Source organism: Chlamydotis macqueenii, chromosome 2, assembly GCF_036417535.1.
Source record: "Chlamydotis macqueenii isolate bChlMac1 chromosome 2, bChlMac1.mat, whole genome shotgun sequence".
Classification (NCBI taxonomy): domain Eukaryota; kingdom Metazoa; phylum Chordata; class Aves; order Otidiformes; family Otididae; genus Chlamydotis; species Chlamydotis macqueenii.
Window position 1 is genome coordinate 57,321,568 of NC_141557.1, and position 25,689 is coordinate 57,347,256.

A 25,689-nucleotide genomic window follows, 5' to 3' on the forward strand; every position below is an offset into this window, starting at 1 on the left:
CTCAGTCGGCAGCCTTAGGACAGGACCAAGCAAGGCCAGGAGCTCGTGAGTGCCGAAGGGTGAGGCTTGCTTAGCACTGCTGCTACTAATGATGGAGCATGTGGAAGAGACTTGTGTTCCTGTCCTGTCTTTAAATAGCAATTTTCTTTAGCTTATCTTAACCTACCATATCCTGTGCCAGCAGACAGGGGGTGTGTGTTTTTTTGGCTGTCTTCTCTTGCACCCTTTGTCACTTTTTATGTTTATTTGACATTGGCCCCAATGAGCTCAGTGGAATTTCTGAATGCTCCTCCTTCCCAAATACCCATGCTTTTCTATACCTACACCATTCTTCACTTTAAGTTCCTCTCTTTTGGTGGGAACAGTGGGATTTAGCCCCATCAGTGTCCCCATCTCTCTGGGGTAAGTACAGAGGCATTATTCTGCCTCTGTTATCCTATCTATGAAATAAGGAGAACAGCAATTTGCTGTCTGATAAAGATTTTTCAGTCTCTAAGTTGTTTTCTGGTCTTCACAGAGGAGGTGTATGGACGTACAATACACATTTCAATTTCCTTCTTGATATTAATGCTAATTATTATTCTTCATAATATCAATACTAACTTATATATCTTCCCAAGCCAGCTGATCACTAAAGAGGAGGGGGAAAATGATGTGTCAGAAGAGCAAAGGTTTATTTAATTACTTTTATTAAAATAAAAATATCATGCATTAATACGCATTGGACATTTCTGAGAACCAGTAATATGAAGATTAAGACTACGTCATTTCTGCATAAAATAGGTTGAGCTGGTAAAACGTGCAGCCTACGTATTGGAAGGGACTGGATGGAAAGATGAAAATGCGGAAGGTGCTATAGTGGCTTTATTTTCTGTGTACAAAGTTCATCTGTAAAGACAAAAAATATTTAATTTACTAATCGTGATCTGGGGACTTATCCAGGCTGAATGCGTACAGTCAGTTCCAGCTCCTCTCTTCTTTGCTGTGTTGTCAACCCAATGTATTTTGCTCTGTAATGTTGAGGACTCTGTAATTCCTTTAGTCTTTGTCTGCTACATGTTCCACCAGTTGGATCATTGAACACCAATACTCAGAGGACCCTGGGGCTTCATTTGACTGACATTCATTGCTAACTGAATTTGTCTTTCTTGCTAGTGTAGTACATTTAAGTCACCAATGTGACTCTGGTTGAGACTTTATTTTGCTTTTCCTTACAAGAGTGTCCTGCATTGCTGTTGCATAATTCACAACTATGCAATGCGGAAACAGCCAGCAGGATGGCTTCATATACCTCTTGTCACGTGGATGAGCTTTTGAGGGATTGCTTTGACTCTGCTTCTGCTATGGTCATAAAGGTGAAGTGAGAACCTGCCATGCAATTTGAAAGAGCAGCTTTTACTAGTGCCCTGATAAGCAGCACCTGGGCTTTCATATTGCACTTCCAATGGTCACAAGTGTTAGCTATATTATTGCTCATATTATGAAAATCCAGCACTGTGCATGCAGAGAGCCAAAGAGTCTTGGAGAGAGGAAACAGTCCTGTTATTAGCTTCACTAAGCTCTGGATAAATCCCCAAGGTGGCAACTTTCACAAAAAAAAAAAAAATCTAAGTCCATCGATCACAAACCCTTAATGTGAGTTCTCCTCTGGCTACAAACTAGCCACTGATTTTTCTTCCCCCCAAATACAACAGTATATTACAATAAAAGTTCTCAAAAAATTAAAAACAATTAAAAAGAATAATATACACCTCATTTTTATCGCTCAATATACAAACAATCTTTGATCAACAGTATAAACCATTAAACCATACAAAAGTCAAGAGTTTCTTATTGTACAAATAGTGCTTTCATAGTTGAGTAACTTTACAATGCTGTGAGAGTACCGTCTGTATCTATGGATATACTGCTTGACAGTTTATTAAAACCAAGACATTAATACCTTATACTCAGTTGATTGTGTCCACACAGAGCAGCCTAAAACGGGCAATGGATCCATAGGATCTCTGATTATTGCGAGGGATTTTCAAAAATCACTCAACGTTAGCCTTGTTTTATACTCTCAGTGTAATTAAATCAAACATCCCATTAATTTCAAGGAGAACGATATTAGGAATGGAGGATTAAAAACCCAAGCTAGGTGTTTAAACCAAGCCTCCTACCATTGTAGACAATTACTTCACTTATTCCCTTTTGTAAAATATGAGGATGATGGCAGTTGCAAATGCACACTATTCAGCTGGCTTGTGAGAGGTAAGGAGAAGGGTCTGGATAAATTCCAGACTGTATCAGCTACATAGGAACAAAACCTCCAACCAGTCCAGTTGTTAGCTGTGGGTTTGATTTCTGATCTTCACGTTATTAATCAGAAAAATCCAATATTTCAAGGACAGAGGTACAGAGAGACCACAAAGCCCGTGCTGTCGTCCATCCAGACAACCCCATCTACACCATGTAAGAAGACAAGTGTAAAAGTTGGTGGAGCACCAGCCCAGAATCTTGGTCAGAGCCATTTTGCCTGCTGACTTCACTACTGCAAGAAGTAGCTTGTCTTTTGCCAGCTAGGTCTCCAGTTATCACTTTTTTTTTCTCAAGAAACCCTTTGTTCAGCTGCTACTGAGGGCTTGCTTCACTGCTGTGGTACACAGCCTTTTATTGCTGCACTTTTCTCTTCTGTGCGTAAGAAGGAGGGGTTGCATGTGGTACCCTCTGACTGACTTGCAATTCTCAGTCCACGTAGCCATGGTAATACAGGTGATTGGCCAAAACACACAATGTCAAACAGAAGGAGGACATGTGATGGAAAGTAAACCCGATCATGGAAGCGCTGTGATTTCAACTCCTCCACATAATTGAAATAATACATAACTAAAAGTTTTATTGGTTTAAAGTCTCACTGTTTGCCTACGCACTTCCTCACATAAAAAGCAGTTATCTCATCATGTCTCATCTTCATATCGTTGTACTTTTTTCCTGATACTGAGCCAAAATATAATGTATTTGTTCCTTTTTTTCTTGACTGTGTCCCTGTTTAGCTATTGCGTTGACTAGAAAATGAATGAAAATTAAGTAGAGGTTGTAGGTCTGGCCCTGAAGTGATACCTGGTTCTCATATTTGGTTTGGTTTTCTATGGACAGGCCTCACCCTCCTGTCAAGCCCTCCTGGCTCTGTGGAGGTCTGGCCCAGCCCCAGTGAAGAGTGGAGCTCTGTAGCTTTTCCCTGTAAAGAGAGGCTGTGGAAGTGGTGATCAATACCCTATTCCTTTAAAGCAAGAAAACAAGACATTACATCTTTGGTCCTAATGCAGCCCATTTGACAAGCTACTTGAAGGTGTCGTGTTTTTCTTTTGTATAAACTTTTTTTTCTATTATTTTAAAAATTATTTTAAAAAGGCTCCTTAAAAGTTTTATGTCAGAACAAAGAGAGAACACTTATAAAAAGAAAGCTAGAAAATGGGATCCCAATATAAAAATTTGAACCAGTGGTGATAAAACATTACAAAGCATTCTTGCCAAGTGTTACACACAGAGTTTGACATTTCATAAGTATACGGTTTCCATCAGGGAGGATGACACAGGTACATTTTCATATTTTGTCCTGATTCAGATGTTTTCTCACAGAGAAATGCAGGGAGAAACAAAAGCCAGAGTACCATAACTGAGCAGCAGTCGTACTAAAAGATAACGTTGAACTCTGAATCTGAAAAATGAGTGCATGTCTGGAAATGCAAAGTTTCTCCTTGGCACCCTGGAGCACCCTCAGACAGACTGAGGACACCGCAGGCACCTTGTGATGCACCTTAAACTATTTAGGGTCCTGTTGCCCTAGCTGCATCTTCCAGTGAAGAGATTCACCCTGTAGTACATTGGTCTTCGAACAAGTAATTTCTGCAGAGGGCTTCGCTTCAAGCGAGTAGCAGGGACAGGAGCCGTGTGTCTATTCCCACCTGTACCTGCAGGAACAGTCAAGGGCTCCATGATGTCCCTAGGCAAACGTGGCAGCTGTCTCAGGTATGGATTGTCTGGTTGTGCCCCTTCCCTGGCACTACTCTCCGTACACAAGCCCCTTCCTTTCAAATAAACCACAGGATTGTTCTTTCTAATGCTGGGGCTTCATGTGGCCATCTGATGGTGACGCTGGTGGGACAGGGCGTCATCCTGAGGCACTCCAGAAACCACCAAAACGCACTGCATTGTTGCCTGCCAGCTAGAAATGAAAGGAAGCCTCTGGCCTCTTGGATTAATTTGCCTGACAAGACCAATTGAAACATGAAGGAAATTTCCCTTTGCAGCAGAAGAAAAAACCCAAAGCCCAAATAAAGTCAAGTATGCTGACACTGTACACAGATCACTGGAAAACATCAGAGTAAGATGAAAACTCTTGACTTACATTTCCATATACTTACCACTTATTGCAAAGTCTTAAATTATTATTGTGAAAGCAGTTCCATATTAACTGCTGCTTTATGATTAAGAGATGCTAAGCACTAACTTATGAGTGGTTTTATTTTGCCTTCCATAAGAAATATAGTAAAAAGGAAAATTTTTATTTTCTAGATTGTTAAGACTCTGTTAGCTTTTAAAAGTGGCTGTGGCCTGCTACATTTCCCTACTCAGTTCTGTTTTAAAAATCAGCATTTTCTCCCCATACCTCCTGAGAGACAATGGCAGAACTTTCAAGTTCTTTCTAGATGTTGATTTATGTAAACTCTCAAGATGCAGTGTATTTATTTTTTCTAGTATTTCTAAAAATACAACTTTTATGTCCCATTCAGTAGCCTAAACTCCATGCAACGCTGCATCAGCAAGGTCCCATGAAATGCTGCGTAAGCATAAGGTGTTTGCCCTTATGAGCACCTATGATCTGCACAGGGCTCCTTGCGCTTACATCGTCAGTGAGTTGCCCTGGGAAAAATAGATCGTTTCAGCTGCTTATTGATTTTTTATTTTTTTTTCATCTCAGTGGAAATAATTTGGTACATTGCTAATGTCTGTTACTTTATGAGCATCACTCCACGTAGCACCCGTGCCTACAGCAACAGCCACGCAGCTGTGTGGTCCCATCTACTCCCACTGCTGCCATATCTGCTCCTGCAGGCACTGCCTACAGACTACAGCATGCTGCCCAGGTTTTATTTTTTGCTGGCTTTTGAATCATTACTGAGCCGCCGATTTACAAATCATGGCTTACAGGATGCCTATTTACTGGAACAACTTTCCATTACAACTGATCACACCAATATGGTATCTGGACATTTGTATAGAGACTTTGTGACCCTACATCCTCTTTCCTACGTTTCTCATCAAAATCAAGACATTAAAAAAGTGGTGCTCTTTCAAACTTGCATCACTTGATTTTTAGATGAATCTCCCTGTTTCTAGCAATGAGTTGCTACTGAATCCCTCCTAAATTGTTATGGTGTCCTGGTTTTGGTTGAGACGGAGCTAGTCTTCTTCTCAGTAGCTACCGTGTTTTGGATTTAGTATGGGATTTGGTATGTGAAGAATGTTGATAATACACTGATGTTATGAGTTGTTGCTAAGAGATAAGGACTTTTTCAGCTTCCCATGTTTTGCTAATGTGCAGGTGCCAGAAGCTGGGAGAGGTATAGCCAACACAGTTGACCCAAGCTGGCCAAAGGAAGTATTCCATGCCATAGACATCATGCTCAAGTATATAAGTGGGATCTGCTAGTGGGCAGCTCGCTTGCTCTCTCTCTTGCTACTCAGCATCATTCTGAAATTGCTCTCAGTTCCGTTCTGTGACTGCTGCTTGGGACGGGCTGTATCAGTTGTCAGGTCATCAGGTGGTGAGAAATTGTGTATCATGCATTTTGTATAATCTATTATTATTGTTATTATAATAAGATATATAGTATTATATCTTCCTTTGCTATCCTAGTAAACTGTCTTTATCTCAACCCATGAGTTTCCCTTTCTTTCCGATTCTCTTCCCCATTCCCCTGAGTAGGGGGGTGGTGAGTGAGTGGCTGTGTGGTGCTTGGTTGCCAGCTGGGGTTAAACCACAACATATGGGCAAGCATATTAAATATTTTTCATGCTACATAATGCTGGTGATAGATACTGCTACTTCTTCGTGGCTTGTTTTAGCTAACAGATTAAAACAAAACATCAATAAATTATTTTGTGCAATAGTGTTGGAAAGATTCTGCAGGAAAACGTGCACTATGTGATTTTCTAGTGTTCTGCTTGGAGACATAACGGATTTAGCAAATTGAAAATTATCTGTGATTTCTGTTAAGATCTTTTTTTTGGTTTTATGTGCATTCCTCCTGGGGTGGTGGGTGGAGGAAAGCAGCACTGCCTGTGCGTACATGTTGCACACTTGTGAGAGCAACACAACAAATCTGCTCTCAGGAATGGAAGAAGTCTGCCACTAATTGGACGTGGGAACTGAATTTTGGTTAGCATTTTAAATACAAGCCAGTAATAATCAAAGTCAAACATTGCATCCTCCATACTGCTGTGTCTGGGACTTGGTTATGGTGACACAGACGTACCAAACAGGACAATCTTTGGATTTTGACCCAATGTACTGCTCTACCCTAGACCGCAGCATGTCCCCTGAACTACTGCACACACACAAGCTGCTAATGCATTTTACATTATAAAAGGGGTCATTTCACGTGACCATTCTTCTCCTTTGCTCCTCAATAAATCTGTAAAAACAATGTTTTGAGGATTCGCTGCGTGATTCTGGACCCCAGATGCAATACTTAAACTGAAACACATACTGACATATTCAAAACACAGCGGCAGCCTAAATTTGACTATTTCTTGCTACTTAGTATATATAGTATATATAGACTGCATATCTTCTGCAACTCAGCTGCCTATGCTACCTCCAGCAAGCTCCCAACATTCAACTAGTTAGGGACCTTTGTACCAAATCCACCAAATGTGCATTTGCTTTCTGATCTAGTTTGATTAAACTGGTTTGATTAAAATAGCATTGCCAGGCTGCTGGTGGGATGTGTCTAAATTACTGACTAAATTCACACTTCAGGCATTTTACTCCTCCTATATTCATAAGAAATGTCAATGATGGAAGAATGTGAAGTTCTGTATCATGAGCCCCTGGAAAGTGTAGCTTCTTTTGCTGCTGCAATTGATTTATACTATGAAGCTAAAATCCTAGCCTTGCCTAGTCTGCCTATTCCACACTGGTAACAGAAGGTGATGCTGGGTATTTTAAAGAAGCAGTAGGCAGCCCTGTGTTTCAGAAGAGGAAGATATCATTTTCCATCGCTCCATATTCTTCCTTTCATTCTCACTGCCCCTCCTGCTTTGCCAGGATATGTAACCCCAAAGGGACAGGCAACCAGCCCCAGGCTCTGCCCTAGCCTGGTACAGCAGTTGGCAGTATTCTGCCTTGAAGTGAGTAAAGTGTAACACTGTTATACCCCTTTTCTTTGCCAAATGTATAACAGAAAATGATTTCTGCTCTGAGCCCCTTTAAGAAGGGAAATAAAACTGCTTGGCTAGAGCTACTTGTGCTTCTTGCCCTAGTCAAGTTTAATTTAGTATAGGTCTTTCAGTCTGTCGCGTAAATGCTCCAATTTACCACCATTTGCATTTCCTTGACATTTAATTAAAGTCTGTTAAACATTATTTGGCACTTCATTTTTCAGTTACGGCAACATCTTTAACAGTTTTGTTAAAGAAGAAAGGCATTTTGACAACTCAACAGCTGCATAAGGGATCAGAAAAAAAAAGTCTTGGGTTTGACCATCAGAAAGCAGGCTAGCAAGCACTTTATAACCATGTACAGATGACTTTGAGGTGAGTTCCTCCTGTCAGTTTTTAGCAGTAGTGCTCATTAGGTGATGTGTCGTGCCATTTTGCTCCTTGTGCTAGTTTTTCCTGGAGCAATCCACTCTGTGCTGCCCTGGGCAGAAACTCCCATACGTCCCCCAGATGCACTTCTCTTCTTCGTGCCAAGAAGCAGTATATGGAGACAATTTGTAAAAATCCAGTGGTTTGGAATAACTGTTTCTGTTCCAGGAGTTTTGAAAAACTATTTAGTAACATTATTTTTTTTTCCTGCTGGTGATCTGAGCACCGCGTAGCAGACCAGCATTACAAGCATCTGATGTTGTAAAAGATCTGAAAATTCTGTTAGGAGCATTTATAAAAATACAGACTGTAGAAAGGAATTTGACTGTACAATGTGCACAGTTCTGAAGTTCATCCCAGAGTGGCTTCTTACCATGCTACCATTTGAAAATGAAAGGAATGCATCCGTACTTCTGTCCAGGAAGATCCCACTCCATCCCAATATGCATGTGAGTGCAGCGTATGGGCCTCAGTTATTACATGGAAATGGAAAAGAAAAGACCCAAACTACCATCAGATAGTCTTCACAGTTTCAGCACCCATGCTGAAAAGGAAAGGTGTGCTTTTTGATGCATTGCAGTCGCCGCTCGCTCTGAGCAAGAGTCTGTTCTTGCAGCAGCCAGGTGGTTCACTGAGAGTCTGGCTTGCCTTGCTGCAAGAAGAAATTCTCTATGGTCATGCTGAGGCTTCAATGTATTCACTTTTTGGTGCTGCCACTCTCAAGTACTCTGGGTTCTCTGCTGCAGGAACTTTCAAGACACCATTAGGTTTTGTTTCCTTTGGTAAGAAGTCCTGCTGGTAGTCAGGATTGTCCAGATTTATCTGGTGGTTGCCTGCCTGGATCCAGTAAGGAGAGCTCTCGAAGACTGTCTTGGTCAGTGGAGACTGGTTGGTGTTGAGATACTCGGGGTTGTCCACAGCTGTGCTGTGTGAATTCTGGTAGCTGGAGTCTGTGGGGATCTTTGAGTTTGCTGTGGTAGAGAAGTTGTTGTAGATTGGATTCTGGACTGCTGAGGCAGATGCTTTCTTGGGCACCAACTGGTTTACATACTCTGGAATAAAAATAAGAAGGAATGAAAATGAAGACTTATAACTAATGCAGCCATTTGCATCACTCAAGGTGTAGTTTCAATCCAGCTTCCACTTGCTCTTCACACACAGCATCTCACTGAACTTTCTGACACGGAAGAGAGCCAAAGGCTCATGGAATTGCCGTGCCATGGCACCAAACACACTGCCCTGAAGTTCACCTTCAGGAATTTAGCCTGCAAAGCAGCAGAGACACGGTTTCGACCATGAGAGAGCAAAATAGCTGCTGCTGATTTTAGTGACGTGTGGGTGGCTGTTCTGAAATTGCATTCAGGGAACTTTGCTGCCAGAAGCTATTTCCCTAGAAAAACATTTAGAGATGAGGAAAATGCTCAGAAAATACAGGACTGTCAGTAACAGAGATTCCACATTTCACTTCAATGCCATCCCTTGCAGGTTCTTTCACCGTTTTTAGCTGTAGCATATTCTTGGAAGGGTTGGTTAGATTTTTTTAAGGACACAAGCATCATGACTGCATAACCCAACACCAGCTCCCTCAGTGCTCGCTGGCTCACTCTCTGACTGCCTGCGCTGTAAGTCCATGTGAAACCGTGAGCTGCCTTCTGTGTATCAACATCTGAAAGCAGTGAAAGTGCCAGAAAGCTGTTTATATGGCTGCAATGGTTTTAGGGACGAAACCTGTTTTTAGAGAATATTTTCCCAAGTGCAGGGGTGGTAGAAAGCTTTAAACATACAAACATGCATGCAAGCTCCCCAGCCGGATGGCACACATGGCAAACATGAGGAACCTGGCTCGTGAAGGAACCAAAATGAGAGGTGGCCAGAAGCAGCGAGAAAAGGTCTAGGAAAGGGATATGTGCACGTGTTTCCACTCCAATTTACTGAGCAAGAACGGTAGGAAGCATTTGGATTGCTTCCTTTCTACTGAAAAGGAAGGACAACTGTTATATTCACAACCAAATGACTTGTGAATGAATGGCCGTGGGATGGAAACACGGGAGAGGTACTCACCTGGGGCTGGCAGGAAGCCATCGTCTATGCTGTCCTCCAAGAAAGCACTTGTTGGGTCTGAGCTATACCTCTGAATGAAGCTGTCTTCTCTCACAGGATGTCCCTGCTAGGTTGGAAGTAAAGAAAATTACTATTAAAGGGACTGTTTTGTACAAGTTAATCTACATAGGAGAAGTTGCTCCTTCTAAAGGTCATCCCACTTACCCCGTTCCTGTCAATGCAGGTTGTAGCAGAGTTGTTGCTAGTAGCACTCTTAAAAAGAGAAAGAAAGAAAATACAAGCATTATGAGAAGCAGTTCACTCTTACAATTGCTTGTCATGTATCCAGAGAGGAAAAGTTTCATACCAATGAACTCAAGAGAGGAGTGCGGGATGTTGAAGGGCTGTTGAAAAAGCCCTGATGTGGCACGAGATACTCATCGGCATCCACTATATCTTCCATGTCCTCCTCCTCCATCAGGGTACGATAAAACTTGGAGTCCGTAGGGCTGGGCAGGTGCATCCTATCATCTCCCTGTGAGACAAATCAGCATGAGAGAGGACTCGCAAACTCCCTTCAAGCTCTCATCTCCTCTGACCGACCTCTAATTTAGCAAGAGGTCCAAGATGTAAAATCTTGATCTGTATGTTTAACCAAATTTACCTAGAGTTTAGGGGAATTTGGACCTGCAATCTCTGTCTACGCTGCTGTACAATATCTGCATTTTAAAGAGGATCAAACCCTGTTTTCCTCTCAGGACTGCAGTATGGACTGTTACTGGTCCTAGACTGGGACCAGTACTAAGAAAATAGTGACTGGTCTTGAAATTCTGTTTGTGGTTCTAGCTAAATGTGATAAGACTTGGCAAGCAATGATAAATCTGGTGTTAAATTATCCATATTATATGTTTTCATATGCATCACTAATCATTTTAGGTCTCATATTAAACACCCATCAGACATCTTCCTATGATTGGGTTTAATACCTGTATAACAAGATAGCGTGGAGGGTCACGGGCCATTTTTGAGAACTCTGCTATCAGTTCACGAAACTTGGGACGGCTGTCTGCATCGATCATCCAGCCTGGAGAGATGACAGGAAAAACAACACACAAATAAAGTTGTTTTGGTGGTCAGACACAGAGCTTAAAATAAACTGTAACAGCAAAAAGAACAGTGCCACGCGTGGAACAAAGAAAGGATTTACCCATAAGGGACCGCCATAAAAAGTTCATTCACCAGCCACTAGTGTGAACTTCAGTATTTAAAGTGCATATCTTAGCAGTTTTGGGAAGAATGAAGGAGGTAATAAAACCCTGAGGCTGGAAAATCTCCAGGCTGAGCCTGTCTCCTCTCCTACTGGCCTATCTCTGCGCGGGCAGGCAGGTCCCACTGGAGTGACAATAAGGCACTGGTCCTGAGGATAGCAAATGGATAGCCAGCCTGGATCGATCCAAATTAGGCTGCTCTGAAGAAGTTCTTGGAAGATGGGGAATAAAACTAACTTCAGTGGGTATCTGCAGATTTGACCGTTTAGTCCTCACTGCACTGCTTCGTGAAATCCTGGGAAGACTAAAGCAGAAGCTACACTTGTTTTCTTTTTACCCTTTGTACCAGATGTCTTCTAAAGTTCAAAGCATCCTCGCTGGGGACATTTTGAAAGATTAACTGTATCTAAGCTGTATTTAATTAGTAAACGGACTTCAACAGAAACAACTCCTACAGCATAATATGGATCAATGCTAGACGAAATTTTGAATATAGATACTAGTGGTTTAACACGTGAGACTACTTAGGAAACTCACACTTTCTGTTATCAAGGAACAGATGAGCTGATGTAGAGACTTGTGTTTAAAATTAAAAATAATAAAAGTCAAGCTTAATGTGTCTGGAGGAACTCATAAGAAACAGCCTATCCTTAGTAATGGAGTAATGAAGTGATAATACGCCATCTGAAATCTGCATTAGACAAAATCTCAATGCTTTGCCATGTAACTTCCTGCCATGCTAGAAATATGATCCCCTGCTAAATTCTTCCAATGCAGTTGTTCCCAATTAAAAAAAATAATTCTTGCTTTTAGAGAGACTGGAGCATTTTGAAGTTTGTTGCTATTGCCAAAGTAGCATCTACTATTTCTGAATTTATCTCAGAGTTGCATTTGTTTAAGTACTGTTTCTTAAAAAAAAAAGTAACTGTTGTGCAATAACTTTGAACATTTCAGTTTATACTGTCTGCTTATAAAAGAGATGACTGGAAATCCTGCATTCCTTTAGACAAAATGGCACAGCTTCAATAGGGTCTGCACCATAGCCTGCAAACACAGGGTGATCAGAGTAGTGGAAGATGTGCAACTAAGTCCTGTTGCAGAAGGAAGGCTCAGACCCTAGATCCTCATGCTCTTGCGTTTAAATTCAGTGTAATGGTATGAGAGGGGATGGAGACACTTCACTGGTGGTACCTGATTAGGTGCCTGGAAAAATGCCTCCTTTCTACCACTAGACTGTCCCTGAGGAAAGGCTGAGGTGTCAGTACGGTTCAGCATGTCTGAGGAGGAGTTTCTAGGACACTGCTCTTGGGTCTGGGCACCTCCGAGGCTAAGTGCACACATCTGGATCCAGTTTCCACTTGCCCTGCTGAACACAAGATCAGGCTCACCCTACACGATGCCTGTCCCAACAGAGCAACATGTGAGCACTCCACGATTCCCCAAAAGTGCTGCACTACGGGGTGTTCATGGTAGCGTGGCTCCTATTTCAGGAACAGGTACATTTTGCTACAGTGAGAAGGTCTTAAATGCCATCTAGTGGGCTGCTTACCAGCATCCTCACAGTAGCGAGCAGGGATGCGTCAGTCATAGCCTAAAGTTGCACAGGAAGCTAGGTAATAATCTGACATTTTAGCTTCTGATACAGATGGAAAAGGGGGCTGGGGTTCAGAAGCCATTTGACGTGCCCTAAAAATGGCTGGAAAGTGCTTCAGAGACTCTCAGGTCTTGTGCTACTTTGCTGCAGCTGTCTGCTGAAAAGAGGCCATCCAAAAATGAGGAAGAAAACAGATGAGGAACTCCAGGTACTCATGTGCATCTACTATTGTGATGGTGCTTGTGCTCCCAGCACTACATTAGTAAAAGGAGCACATAATTCATGTGTGTGGTTGTGGAGGGAGGCATATTACTGAACTAAGGGGGAGTTTGGAAGAGAAGGCAGTGTTAATTTCATTTTCTAGACATACAAAACCAAAGCATCAGGTAAAGTGGGTGATCTTATGCTAATTTATACTGCCCAACAATATCAATTTAAAATAATTAACAATATCAGCCAGTGGTGTGAATGGTGAAAAAAAATATTACTTGGTTGAATAAACGACTAATGAAACCATATCCCATGACCCTAGTTAGAGCTTAAGGTGCAGGAACACACTTTGGTGTCACCACTCTTCTCAGATAACCCTATTTCCATGTAATCACCAAGAACACAGCATATACAAATGCGACATAATGAAGGCAATTGTGCTACTTATTCAACTTAGGTGAGCACCCACAACACCAAATAGGAACTCACATTTGACCATGATCATGTACACGTCGATGGTACAGATGGGGGGCTGGGGCAAACGCTCGCCCTTCTCCAAGACAGAGGAGATTTCACTGGCGGGGATCCCATCGTACGGCTTGGACCCAAATGTCATCAGTTCCCAAACTGTCACACCTGCAGGGTGGGAAGAGAAGATCGTGAGAGAGGCTTTTTCAGGAGGCAGAGTGCTTGGCATGGGCACAGAGAGGTGGCAAACCGAGAGGGCTTTCCTGGAGGCACTGCATTGCCAGAGCCCCACCCAGGAAAAGCATTTTCTGCCATGATTTTAAAGAGAGACAAATTAATAAAACAGGTTGAAATAATCATGCTTTCCTTTAAGGTTTTGGATTTTACTATTTTTTGTTTGTTTTTTTTTTTTAATTTTAATCTCAGCTAGTATCTCAGTGTTGAACATCCCACAAACTTCCCAGCCCCAGAGAAAGAAGATGCAGGTTACCGCCTCCTCACTCCAACCCAGCAAGTGGTTTTAAAAATGGAAGTTATCTTTTTGTTTGAAAACAATCTCTTTGGAGACGAGCAAGAGCAGTTTTTGAAAGATGTGTAAACCAGCTGCCTCAGTGTCGTTTGCTGACATACCATGTACTCTTGTGATGTAGCTGTTCTGATTGTTTGGTAGCTTAGGATACAAAACAAGATGTTGGATGCCAAGATATATAAATGGATTAAGAGGACCAGAGGCTGTACTTTTTCTAAAAGGACACAGGATTCGACCATCTGCATTAAATATTTTCCAGGAACGTAAGAGCCCATAGAGTGGAAATTTTTTAATAAGTTGCTTTGAAAAGTTTCCCTTCTGCTTCTCTTTCTTTGAAGCTGGCTTATTAACTATACTATAAAATGAATTCTCTAAGGAGGTTATCACTTTGCTTTCCTTTCAGTGTTGTCATCGCAGTACTGGAACAGCACAAACATTTTAGGCCACAGCAAGGTTACACTGATTGACACTGACTGACAGCATCACTGATGGTTTTAAGTCCTTCCTCTAGTTATGTGGCTTTGTTGTCAGCCTAGTTATATTTCATATGAAGTTGCTGAAGAAAAGCATCAGCAGAACTTCAGAAAGTGGAGCAGAGTCTCCCACCTGCAGCCCCTTTCAGGGTAGGGCTCATAATCTGAAAGCATATTCTGCAAAACAGCTTACACCTCACTAGCATGCAATTTCATGGGAATTTTACTTTGTTGAATAGGTGATTTGGACCATTGTTTATGTTTAATTTCTCAGTCTTCTCAAAATAGGAAGGAGAAAGGTCTGTGTAGAGTCACTAGCAAATCCTGCAATTTTCCAATGATTTGCAGTAATTAGAACTGGGTTTAGACTCACCATAACTCCAGACATCACTTTGATGAGTGTAAATCCGGTGTAAAATTGACTCCAAGGCCATCCATTTAATAGGAACCTAGGAAAATTAACAAATAAGCCGTAAGAAGCTGACTCAAAATTTATCAGCTATGTTTACCACCAGGTGGTGTTTAAACCAATAGTTTGGTTGCAGAAGAAAAAAAAAATGCAACCAACAAACACCACAACTATCTGAGTGGTAAAGCAGGTGATTTCTGAGACCCTTATTATTATTTTCATTTATGATGTGGAACTTGGGAATGTATGAAATGTTGAGCATTATAGAAATATTTCTAACAAGTTCACTTTACACTATTTTAACTGTCAAATTATGATATTCTTAACCTCCTACCATAACAGGAGGCAAATCCAATCTCAGGCTGTATGACCAAGACTGATCTGTGCTCATATGGTTTCCATTTATGATCTCCACAATATTTGCAAGCAGCTTCTCTTTAATTTCTCAGCAGGACACATTCCCTCCATCAGCACGTAGTACAACACGAAGGCGTGTTGAACCAAGTCTGACAGGTCTTTCTTCTGCTATAAATATACAGCATTCCCTTCCTCTTCATAAACTGCACAGTGTTATTGGTGTTGGCTACACTGATTAATTCAGTCGTGCTTTTTTTTTTTTAATGTTTTTTTCTAATAATCTTGCTTTTTCCCAGACATTCTGGGTGGGAATTTCAAAAGCATTCACTGCTCTGCTACCTCTGCTCCCACTGCAGTCGCACTGGCCTGACGCTGCTTCGGCTGATTTCAGAGGACTCCCACAGGCTTCAAAGGCAGCTGAGCACTTTGAAAAACCCACTCTCCTTCTTTCCCTGAGTTTAAGGCTCATGCGCAAGCACAAACACCGACAAACGCGCAGCAGTTCATTCTCCAATGTGCTTTACCTTGCCTCCCTCAGCATGATACTCCTTCTCATCGGCACCGAGCAGCTTTGCCAGACCAAAGTCCGTGATTTTCACGTGTTGAGGAGTCTTAACGAGGACGTTCCTGGCAGCAAGGTCACGGTGCACCAGGCGACGCTCCTCCAAATAGTTCATTCCCTGCAAAACGAAAAACCATGGTTAGGCATTACATGCTTTGGGCTTGGACGTGCAAGCGAGCTACCAAACTTCAGCTGCTCTGTGGTAACTGTATGCACACCACCATAAACACGTGGAAATCTATCCCTTCTTCAGGAAAAGGCTGGTTGTTTTGATTTACGTGATGCTTATTGCAGGGTAAGGACATGTGCTGCACACTTACAGGAAGAAGTAACTATTACCTTCCAGGAACATTTTTGTGGGCCCATGTGCCAGTAGAGTCATGGAGAAAAAAGGGACAATAGCAGGTATAGCAAGGGATGAGGTTCCTTTGGGATTTAGTTCAAGAAATATAAAATTGGGATAGGACTTGCAAATAAGGGGGCAAACCCTTCTTTCAGCTGCATTTCTGCAACTCCAGTGACTTCAGGAGAAAACAGTGCAGAATTTAACTATCTCCTTCCATACACACACAGGCCAACCCTACAGAGTATGTAGACACTTGGAGAAGAGTCCAAGCAAAAATAACTTCATCAAAGTTGCTGATTCTGCATGTCATTACTGTGTACTCTGCCTTCTCCCTGCTAACAATGAAGCATCCCACCACAAAGATGAGAAAAGGAAATAAAATTTAAAAATTCATTTTATGACTGAGGTCAGAGTTGTCTCTATTTTCAAGACTTCTTTGAAAAGGCAAGTTCTTCCAGTTTCACTGCCTCCCATGATTAGACTGGGTTCGCCATAGCATACGTGCTTTTTTGGTAAAACCGCCTCTCTAGGAAGAATACGACTAATTGTGATGGTTTGACTTTTAAAGTATGAATCTAACAGCTGTATTGCTGACCACAGAGATTACTCCCCTTTCCCTCAACTCCAATCTCTTGGTGTATGGAATCAAAAAGTTCATGATTTCTAAGTTTCCTGCAAGATCCTTTCTAAAAACCACAATTATTCCCAGTCGATAGGTTTCTGCTGGCAGCAGATTATGTGCTTCTACTTTTATGAAGAGAGAATTAATAAAAAAGTACTTCTAGCTTACAAAGTTAACACCAAAATGATCGTATGGATGTGATGACAGAGCACTGGAGGGAATAATTCCCTTCCAGCCTCCACCTCTTCCTAAGCCCACTGCTAACCTGGACCACCATCGAATCCTCCACCCAAGTCCCTTAGAAGAACTTCACCCATGCGCTGCTAATGTTGCCAAAACAAACCACCCAAATATACTGGCGCAATGCCACTACGAGCACGTATTTAATTACATAAATAGCTCTTTAGCGAGCAGAGTTCTTGAAACAAAAAATCTTGAGCTGGTGATAGAAAACAGACTATCTTAAGAAAAATAATAATTACATAATCTAGCCCTCGTAGGACAAAAATTTTCCTGCTAAATGTGTCTTGCTGCAGAGACTTATTAAAGCTGCTAAAAGGCAGAATATCAGTTTCACTCTAAGCTGTTTAAGACGCTGATGACTAAAAGACTCGTGCATGTGCATAACTGTACACTGAAGAGGTTGAACTGCTCGTCTTGAAAGTTCAGCAGATCTTTAATTGTGTGCAAGTCTGGGGTTTAAGCTATTTTTCATCATTAAGTGTGATACCAATGTGTCCAAAGAGTTACTTCACAGTGTTTCTGCACATGGAGTGTCTATGCTGTGTCATAACATCTTGTCTGAAAGACAGGACTGACTCCATACCTCAGTGAAAGATAATGTTTGTAAAAGATGCAAAGAAAACTTATTTCAAAGCTGTGAAAACAGAAAGAAAAATAAGCTTCCCAGGGAACTTCCCTCCTGCTGGTTAGTTACCAGACACAAATATATTTGTTTCAATTTCCCCCCACTCCAAAAGTACATTTCTAAAGAGTCAGAGAATGTCCAAAAATCTGGCATGACTTTATCAGGGTAGTAACACCAGACACATTGGTGGGAAAAAGCTGTACATATGATTTACGAGCACTTTGAGGAGAACTTCAGTGCAGAGCAGCACAAAGGAGTATGCTGAAGGTCAGGCATCACTGGAGAGGCTAGAGGTTGCTACGGGTGAATGTTGAACTGGCATGAAAAAAATCAAACAGAAGCTAACAATTGTGAATGACAACCTTTTGGGCAAGCGATGCCCCAAGGATCAATTTGGCGATTGATTTTGCCACCTTGAAAATTAACATGGAGGAAGAGGAGGGAAATGTGGCCTCCAGCTCATCCTCCAAAGGGACTGAAACCAGGACAGAGCAGTAATTTATTTTAAACAAGAGAGGAGAAAAGTCATAAAAAGGCAGTTCACATCTTAGGTGCACGCATAAATTAAAATTCACTTGCTGTGGAGCGCGCTGTAAAAAAGTACACACACTGAGATGAAAAATGTGCTCTGTATACTTTTGGTGAATACATTTCTGAGGTCCTCAGCATGTTTCCTGAAAGCAAACCACGGCTGGGCGAGCCTGGGATGTATACAAGGTCTCGAGAGACCGATAAGGCTGTAAGTGTGTGTGGTTAGCTTGCAGACCAGCATTCCCGAAATAAGCAGCATTAAAGCAGCCGGGCTTTGCGGATACTGCCATCTCATATGACAACTCTCCAACAAACTGCAGCTATTTTTTTTTTGCTGGTTTTGCTCCATTCTTCCATGCTTGCAAATAGCTAACCACCTTCCAAACACAGCATATTGCTGCTAAGGGCTAGAGGCTGCAGTATACTTTGAGGCTCTTCTCTTTGGCAAACAGTGCCAGGTGTGATAATGAGTCTTTTATTTGACACTATGGCCATTGCAATTAGATTACAGGCACCAACTCAGTGCATATAAATTACAGAACAGCCCTGAGGTGCCTGAATGTCTTTCAGTCACTGCTAGCCTGCGCTAGAGCAGAGCTGGGATTTGTTAATCAGCAATTTTGATCCCCAGGCCTCGGAGATTTCAGCCTGAAAAATCAGGGTCATTCTCCAAGGCACATAAGGACAACATCACTGTTTGCCCCATGGCACAGCCAAAAGAAATCCACTGATGGAAGCAGCACTTTGGTATGCCAATTGCCAAATTCTGCTCCCTTCCCTGCTGCAGCTTCGTTGCATCACATTGTTGTTTCATTACAGGGTGTTTGGTTCGGACATGAATACCTTGGTGATAATATTACGCTGTCTAGGAGTATTTTAAAGAATAGTTAAGGTTTGCACAGCAGCTTAAAAATGGTAAATTGTTTACGTAACTACTTATTGTCACGTATAAGGTATCTAGGAACCATGTCATGAAATATAAAGACTTACAGAGAGACAAGTAAGTAAATAAATACATTACGTGTTGTCAGATCTCCCTGTTAGAGTCTGAGTTTTAGCTGATCTGGCAGTGTGCCAGTCCCCTTACCTTTGCAATCTGCACACACCAGTTCAGAAGGTACTGGGAACCAATGTTGTCCTTATGCTCTCGGATGTAATCAAGGAGGCAGCCATAAGGCATCAGCTGTGTGATGAGCTGAACAGTAGAAGTGAGGCAGATTCCCAACAAGCGGCACACATGAGGATTGTCAACACTAGCCATCACGTAAGCTTCCTGAGAAGAAAGGAGAAACAGCAAGGTGAAACACTCCTTTTGGCACGACAGAAATATTTGGAGGAAGTTTAAAATGAGTTGGTCATTCCAGAGGTTGCTAAAATACTATATACAAACTCTGTGCCTCATCTCACATACAAATTACTTGTAATTCCCACTCTATGGACCAAGTTTCTTCCACTCAGTGGAAGGTCCAGGGTTTTCACACTAGCATCAATGCAGAAGAGCCAGTCTGCCACTACTGGTACACCAAGCAAACACTGGACATAAAATTCAGGGGACAAAACTTACAGACCTGGTAAGAATTAATAAATTGAACATCAGCTGGAAGCTGATGGGATTTCACCATTTTGAGCACCCAATTGCAAAGGCAACACATCTTGTGAACATGTGTCACAAGGCTTTTTTTTCCTCCACAGATCTTTTCACAAAACTGACTGGAAATCAGAATTTTTGAGACTTCTGCCCTTCTATCAAGGTTTGTACTAAGAAAGTCAGAAGTTTTCACCTAGGATGGGACTGACAGTTTGACTTTTTAAGAGACAAGGCTTCTTTGACTATATTGTTCTTCAGTCCATGTCAAACTAAACAGGTTAATAATCAGTTCACCTCTTTGGAAATCTGAACACGTCTCACTTTAAGCAACACTAGTGAAAATATTGTGCCCAATTGGAAAAGATGCTTTAGACCCACACAGCAATGCAAATGATACCAGGAAGGTACTTATGATGAGGGAGCCTAAGCATAATAAACCCTTTGGTCAACTGGAATTTTGGGTTTGCGTTTCAAAAATATGTGAAAAACTCTTCCTTCAAGCCTGAGGTCACCCTATGTAGCTTTAGGTACCTAGCTAAGGTACCCAAGATACCTCCTCTTCCTTTGCTCTTCTGTAGGAAGGGAGAGGCCTCCTCAAAGCTGGTGCAGTACGCTCTAGACACACTGAATACATCCTTTAACAGGGCCATCAGGTAAAAACCCCCAACTTCATGGGTTTTGCATGCAAATCTACTTATGGATTTAAATTTGAGATCTATATTTCTACTGACATCCACCGTCAAGTGCCAGCTCAAAGAATGGATTCCAATAGGAGGAATAAATTAGAGCTGAAGTTGTTGTTTTCTTTTTTTTTTAAATTAACTTTGTGTCTGGTTTACAGTATTTCACTTCTAGAAATTTTAAAAGGCATTTGACTGAAAACCACCGCAATGAGAAATAAATGGGAATTTTTCCATGCAGAGAGTTTTTAGGTCAGCAGATTAACTCAGCATCTGGAGTGACACTAACTAATCATCCCATGGCAATTAAACTTTAGCCCCCCAAAGTCTAAAACAATAGTCAGGCCACTATTGTGGCAGGAAAAGGAGCAAATCTGCACTTTCTAAGAGCTTAAGAAATGAAATACCATAGCACTTTACTCATCATCTAACAAGCTCTCCACAGATGTCACATAGCTATGTAGCTGGTAAGAACTATTATTAAACAAAGTTATTAAAGTAATGATGTTCAAGAAATAAGCAACTCCAATTCTTAAGCAATACTTTCTGGCCTTGGTATTGTTGTTTGACATGCCAGCCTAAGCAAAACATGATGTAATGCAGTTTTCTTCTGAGGTGCTAATTCTGCACTTGGTATCCTTGTTTTGGAGCCTTGGAGATTAAAGTGGCCTGCAGGCAGCTAGGTTAAAGAAGATCTCTGGCAGAACTGGGTCTCAACCTACTGCAGGATGTTGAAAAACAACCCTCTGTCAAGGCTAGCCCAAGGAAAGATAAAGCAAGAATACAATGTGCTATTCAATTTTGTAGATATTTGTGGCAGTGTTTTTTACTGAACTTTGTCAATCCACTATATGATGCTCAGATGTAAGCAGAGACCAAAATACACTTATCTCCCTAGGCTTCCAAAACCGAGCCGTTGTACCGATGAAAGGCATCTGTTCCTTGCCTTGTTTCCTGTTGGGATTCAGATCCATATTGTATTCATTTCAGCGGAGTGGGGGGTTGGAAATCTGCACAGAATTGGAACTGTTCTCACTGTCCATCTGCTATGCAGCTCATGCAGGGCTGACCTGGGGGCTAAGAGCTGGGATGCTGAAAGAGCAAGGTGGGTGTAGAGGCCACAAAGCTTTCGGAGAGCATCCAAGCATTGATGTTGCCTATTATATTTGATACTGCAAAGTGAAACAGGCCACCACTTCCTCACAGGGAGCAGAAGGGAGCTATTGTGCGGTTGTGGGTCTCTCTAAGTAATGTCTCTCAAGACATTAAAGTGGGTCTTTGTTTCAACTGTTTATCTTGGAAATCTCTGCGGTACGCTCTGACCTGCTCCAAGTATGCTTGGTATTCAACAACAATCTTCTGAATTAGCCCTACCCTAATAAAGCCAGTGAGAGCTCGCCTGGATTGTATAAGCTAAAGCTGCTGCGCTTGTTCTATACCTAGTGTGTTTCTGTAAGATAAATCATCTTTAATTGGACATTATTATCTCTGAGGTTTCAGTGACCTTGAAAAGTTGGTTATGTAGCAAAAATCTGTTTTGGGAGGAGATTTTGGAGTCATCCTTTTGACTTCTTTCACTGGTTTTGTATTTTTTTAAATTTTCCTCTGAAATACAGAATGAATGCCACCAACCAAATAATCTAAAAAATGAACACGGCTGAAAAAAGCAAGAGGCTTTTGTTAAGTATTATAATTCAATGGAAAAGAAAAGATAATGTGGGGGTATGATATAGAAACTTCTCTGAAAAGAGAAAGTACTTTGATACCACCGAAGAGTGCACAGTTCCTGCACCTACTGCCCCTTCATGTGAATATCTTGATCTGCTGAAGGCAGGATGCAGTACTGTAGGCTTATTCCTTAACCCTTCCTTCAGTATACAGGAATTGAATGCAGTTAAGTCCAAAGCATCCTTTGCCAAGACTCTGTTATGCTTCTTATCACTATGAAGAGGATATGAGGGGTAGAGCTCAGGGCAGGCAGCTGAGCAGCATCTTTGCCAGCTCCTCAATGTGGGGAACGCCAGCAAAGGGAGGGACTGCAGCCTGCACACAGGCAGGCAAGGACCAGAGACCAAGGGCACATGGGCTGAGACTGGTCTGGAGTGTAACTAAACTAAAATCAGGATGGATATGGCTTCATGTATGGATTCTGAGATGGACCACCTATTCTTTTGCATTTCTGCAATACACATCTCAAATCATATGGTATGTAACACACTATCTGTAGAAGCAGAGTAATATATTGGAACAACACTTCAGCTTCAAGGTAATTGGAAAAACCCGGTGTGATTTATTGTCATTAGTGGCACAAGTGGTGGTTTTTTCACAGCCATTCATCTCGATACTACTCACTGTAAGACTTGGCTTTTTAAGATCTTTGCCAGCTTGAACCATTTGAGATGAGCCTTTCTACCTGAGGTGTCATTTGCCCTGTACCTGCAAACACTCGACAGACAAGTCGCCGCCAAATCCAGGCTTCCAGTCTATGCTTTCTAGAAGCACGCTCATGTGGGTATAGCAAGAAGAAGCTTAAAGACTTAATCTGTACCAAATACACTGCTTTGCTTGAGGCACTCCTGGGTTGACCAGCCCTCCAGAGCAACCCAGCAGGCTCCAGCACTGGGCTCCAAGGGCTGAACAGGATACACAACCTCCCCCACTCTCCCATTTCTTGTTGCTGAGGACTGAATCACTGCACATGAACACATCTGAGCGCTCCTCTCCGCACTAAGCATTTTCCTTTCTGTCTATGCAAATACATATCCTCAGTGCTATATGTTACATGGCTCCAGATCTAGTGCCAGAGTTCAGATTCTTAGCTATTCCAAGTTCAGGGAACTTTCTATTTAGGACTGTTGTGGTTTTGTTTAGTAGGGGGGGCCTAAGGTGGTAGCTTCTGTAGGAAACTGCTAGAAGTCGCTCCCCTTTGTTCAGGGGACTTGGCCAGGCCTAGGGCGGACCTGCTGCTGGCCAAGGCCAAGCCGATTGGTAGCAGAATGTCCCGTGATAACGCCTCTGCGATAACGTATTTAAGAAGGGGAAAACAGAAAAAAAAAAAGAGGAGAGAAGAGAAGATGTGAAGAAGCTGAGCGGGGGCAGAGGCGCAGAGGGGGAGGCGCAGGCCTCATGGGCCTTGCAGGCCTCACCCTCTGGCCTCTCGCCAGGCAGCCGACTGGGCCCGACTCGGTCCAGCCCGGCTGCAAGAAGTGGAAAGGAGATGAGAAGTGAATGAGATGCAAAAAAGATCCTGAGAGACATCTACCAGCCTGTTGTGAGGAACGGCTGCAGACGCCAAGGTCAGTTCAGAAGGAGGGGGAGGAGTAATGCGGCTCCTGGCCAAGATTCCCCTGCAGCCTGTGGTGATGACCATGGTGGAGCAGGTTGTCCCCCTGCAGCCCATGGAGGTCCACGGAGGAGCAGAGATCCACTTGGAGCCCGTGAAGGACCCCGTACCGGGGGAGGTGGATGCCTGAAGGCAGCTGTGGCCCGTGGAGGGCCCGCTGGGACAGCTGTTCTAGAGGGACTGCACCCGTGGAAGAGATGACCCACGCCGGAGCAGTTCCACAAAGGACTGTGGCCTGTGGGAGGGACCCCACAATGGAGCAGGGGAGGAATGTGAGGAGTTCTTCCCCCGACCATGAAGCAGCGGTGTGAAACAACGTATGATGAACTGACTGCAACCCCCATTCCCTCTTCCCCCCTGTGCCGCTCGGGGGGGGGGAAGGTAGTAGAGATAATGTTAAGCTCGGGAAGAGGGAGGGGTGGGGGGAGGTTATCTTGTTCTCTGTCTCATTATCCTGCTGTTTGTAGTAATAAATGAATAGTTTTCCCCAAGTCGAGTCTGTTTTGCCCGTGACGGTAACTTTAAGGATTTCTCCCTGTCCTTATCTCAAACCTTGAGCCGTTTTTCCTTATATTTTCTCTCCCTGTTCTCTCAGAAGGTGGGGGGGAGTGAGAGAGAGACTGCGTAGTCTGGTCCGATCGGGGCTGAACTACGACAAGGACTCCAGGTCACCCGTTGTAAACTCACACATGTATAAACTCCTAAAACTGTCCCATAGCCTTTTTCCCTGTTCTCTGAAGTGATGAGCTATATCCAAGCAAGAGAATAAAATTTCCATGCCTCTTTCGGGAAGTGAGGTAATTTCTTGCTGTTCATGGCAGAGAAACCAGACGGTTGGGATTTTTTTTTTTTCTGTTCGATTTCTAGTTAATTTAATCCCATGTAACCAAGCAACTAGGTTATGACAATCTGCAATGTCAGGATTCAAAAAACATTAGATATGTTGTTACTGGGTTTAATTGTACTCCATAATGGCAATGAATGCAGTTTAAGAACTGAAACATCAGAATAAAGAAATCAGAATTAGCTATAAATGTATGGTTATGACCTCTCCTTAGGTGCCACCCCACAAGTATAACATCAGTATCTGGATTGCGAGAACAGGATTCATAGGAAACACAAAAGCACTTCACAGACTGGGCTGCAAAGCCCAGTACTTCCATATGGAGAGTGCAGTTTGGGGTGCAAAATATTTCTTCGCACCCAAAATCCTGAAATCCCTTTAGTTGCTACAGAGGAAAATCCACAGACCACAGACAACTTGGCAAAACAAACATAAAAACTTACATCAAGTATCTCCTTGTTGGCTTTTGGTGATGTAGCCTCTCTCAATTCTTTAATAGCAACAGGAATTTTAACCTTCTCCCCTTCTGGGATCCAAAGTCCCTACCAAAAAGAAGTACAAAGAGTTAGTCAGTCTCATATCTAACAGGTTAATTCTCACAATTGCATATACATTTTACATCTTCTGAGTAGACTTAAATATTCTAAGCAATGAGAAGACATGGCAGACAACAGAAATTTGCAAAAAAACTTGTCTTGTGGGTGTCGACAAAATCATATTAATACAGTAAGTGGTATTTCTCTTTCAGTCACCTCTACTCTGCTTTTTTGAAAAGATATAGAATCATAGAATCATAGAATGGTTAGAGTTGGAAGGGTCCTTCAAATGTCATCTAGTCCAACCCCCCTGCAAGAAGCAGGGACATCCCCGACGAGATCAGGTTGCTCAGAGCCTCATCCAACCTGGCCTTGAACGTTTCCAGGGATGGGGCATCCACCACCTCTCTGGGCAACCTGTTCCAGTGTTCTACAACTTGCATTGTAAAAAATTTTTTCTTAATATCCAATCCCTGTATAAATAGCCCAAGAGAAACATAAAGAGCAACTTATGTGGATGGAAATCTAATTAATTAGCACACCACAGCACCTGCATGTGCAAAA

General features: G+C 42.3%; 1 protein-coding gene across 1 annotated transcript in view; it reads right to left on the reverse strand.

The window, feature by feature from the left end:
* Positions 1-671: 671 nt before the first annotated feature.
* The window catches only part of EGFR (epidermal growth factor receptor), a 171,792-nt gene continuing 146,774 nt past the window's right edge, over positions 672-25,689 (reverse strand). Inside the window, exons 19-28 of the mRNA XM_086743059.1 lie at positions 25,033-25,131; positions 19,222-19,407; positions 15,730-15,885; positions 14,813-14,888; positions 13,459-13,605; positions 10,884-10,981; positions 10,265-10,432; positions 10,123-10,170; positions 9,919-10,024; positions 672-8,909 (exon numbers count right to left, since the gene is read on the reverse strand). Of these exons, the coding sequence (XP_086599185.1) occupies positions 8,533-8,909; positions 9,919-10,024; positions 10,123-10,170; positions 10,265-10,432; positions 10,884-10,981; positions 13,459-13,605; positions 14,813-14,888; positions 15,730-15,885; positions 19,222-19,407; positions 25,033-25,131 (1,461 nt within the window). The 3' untranslated portion in view covers positions 672-8,532. The remainder of the gene's footprint in view (positions 8,910-9,918; positions 10,025-10,122; positions 10,171-10,264; positions 10,433-10,883; positions 10,982-13,458; positions 13,606-14,812; positions 14,889-15,729; positions 15,886-19,221; positions 19,408-25,032; positions 25,132-25,689) is intronic.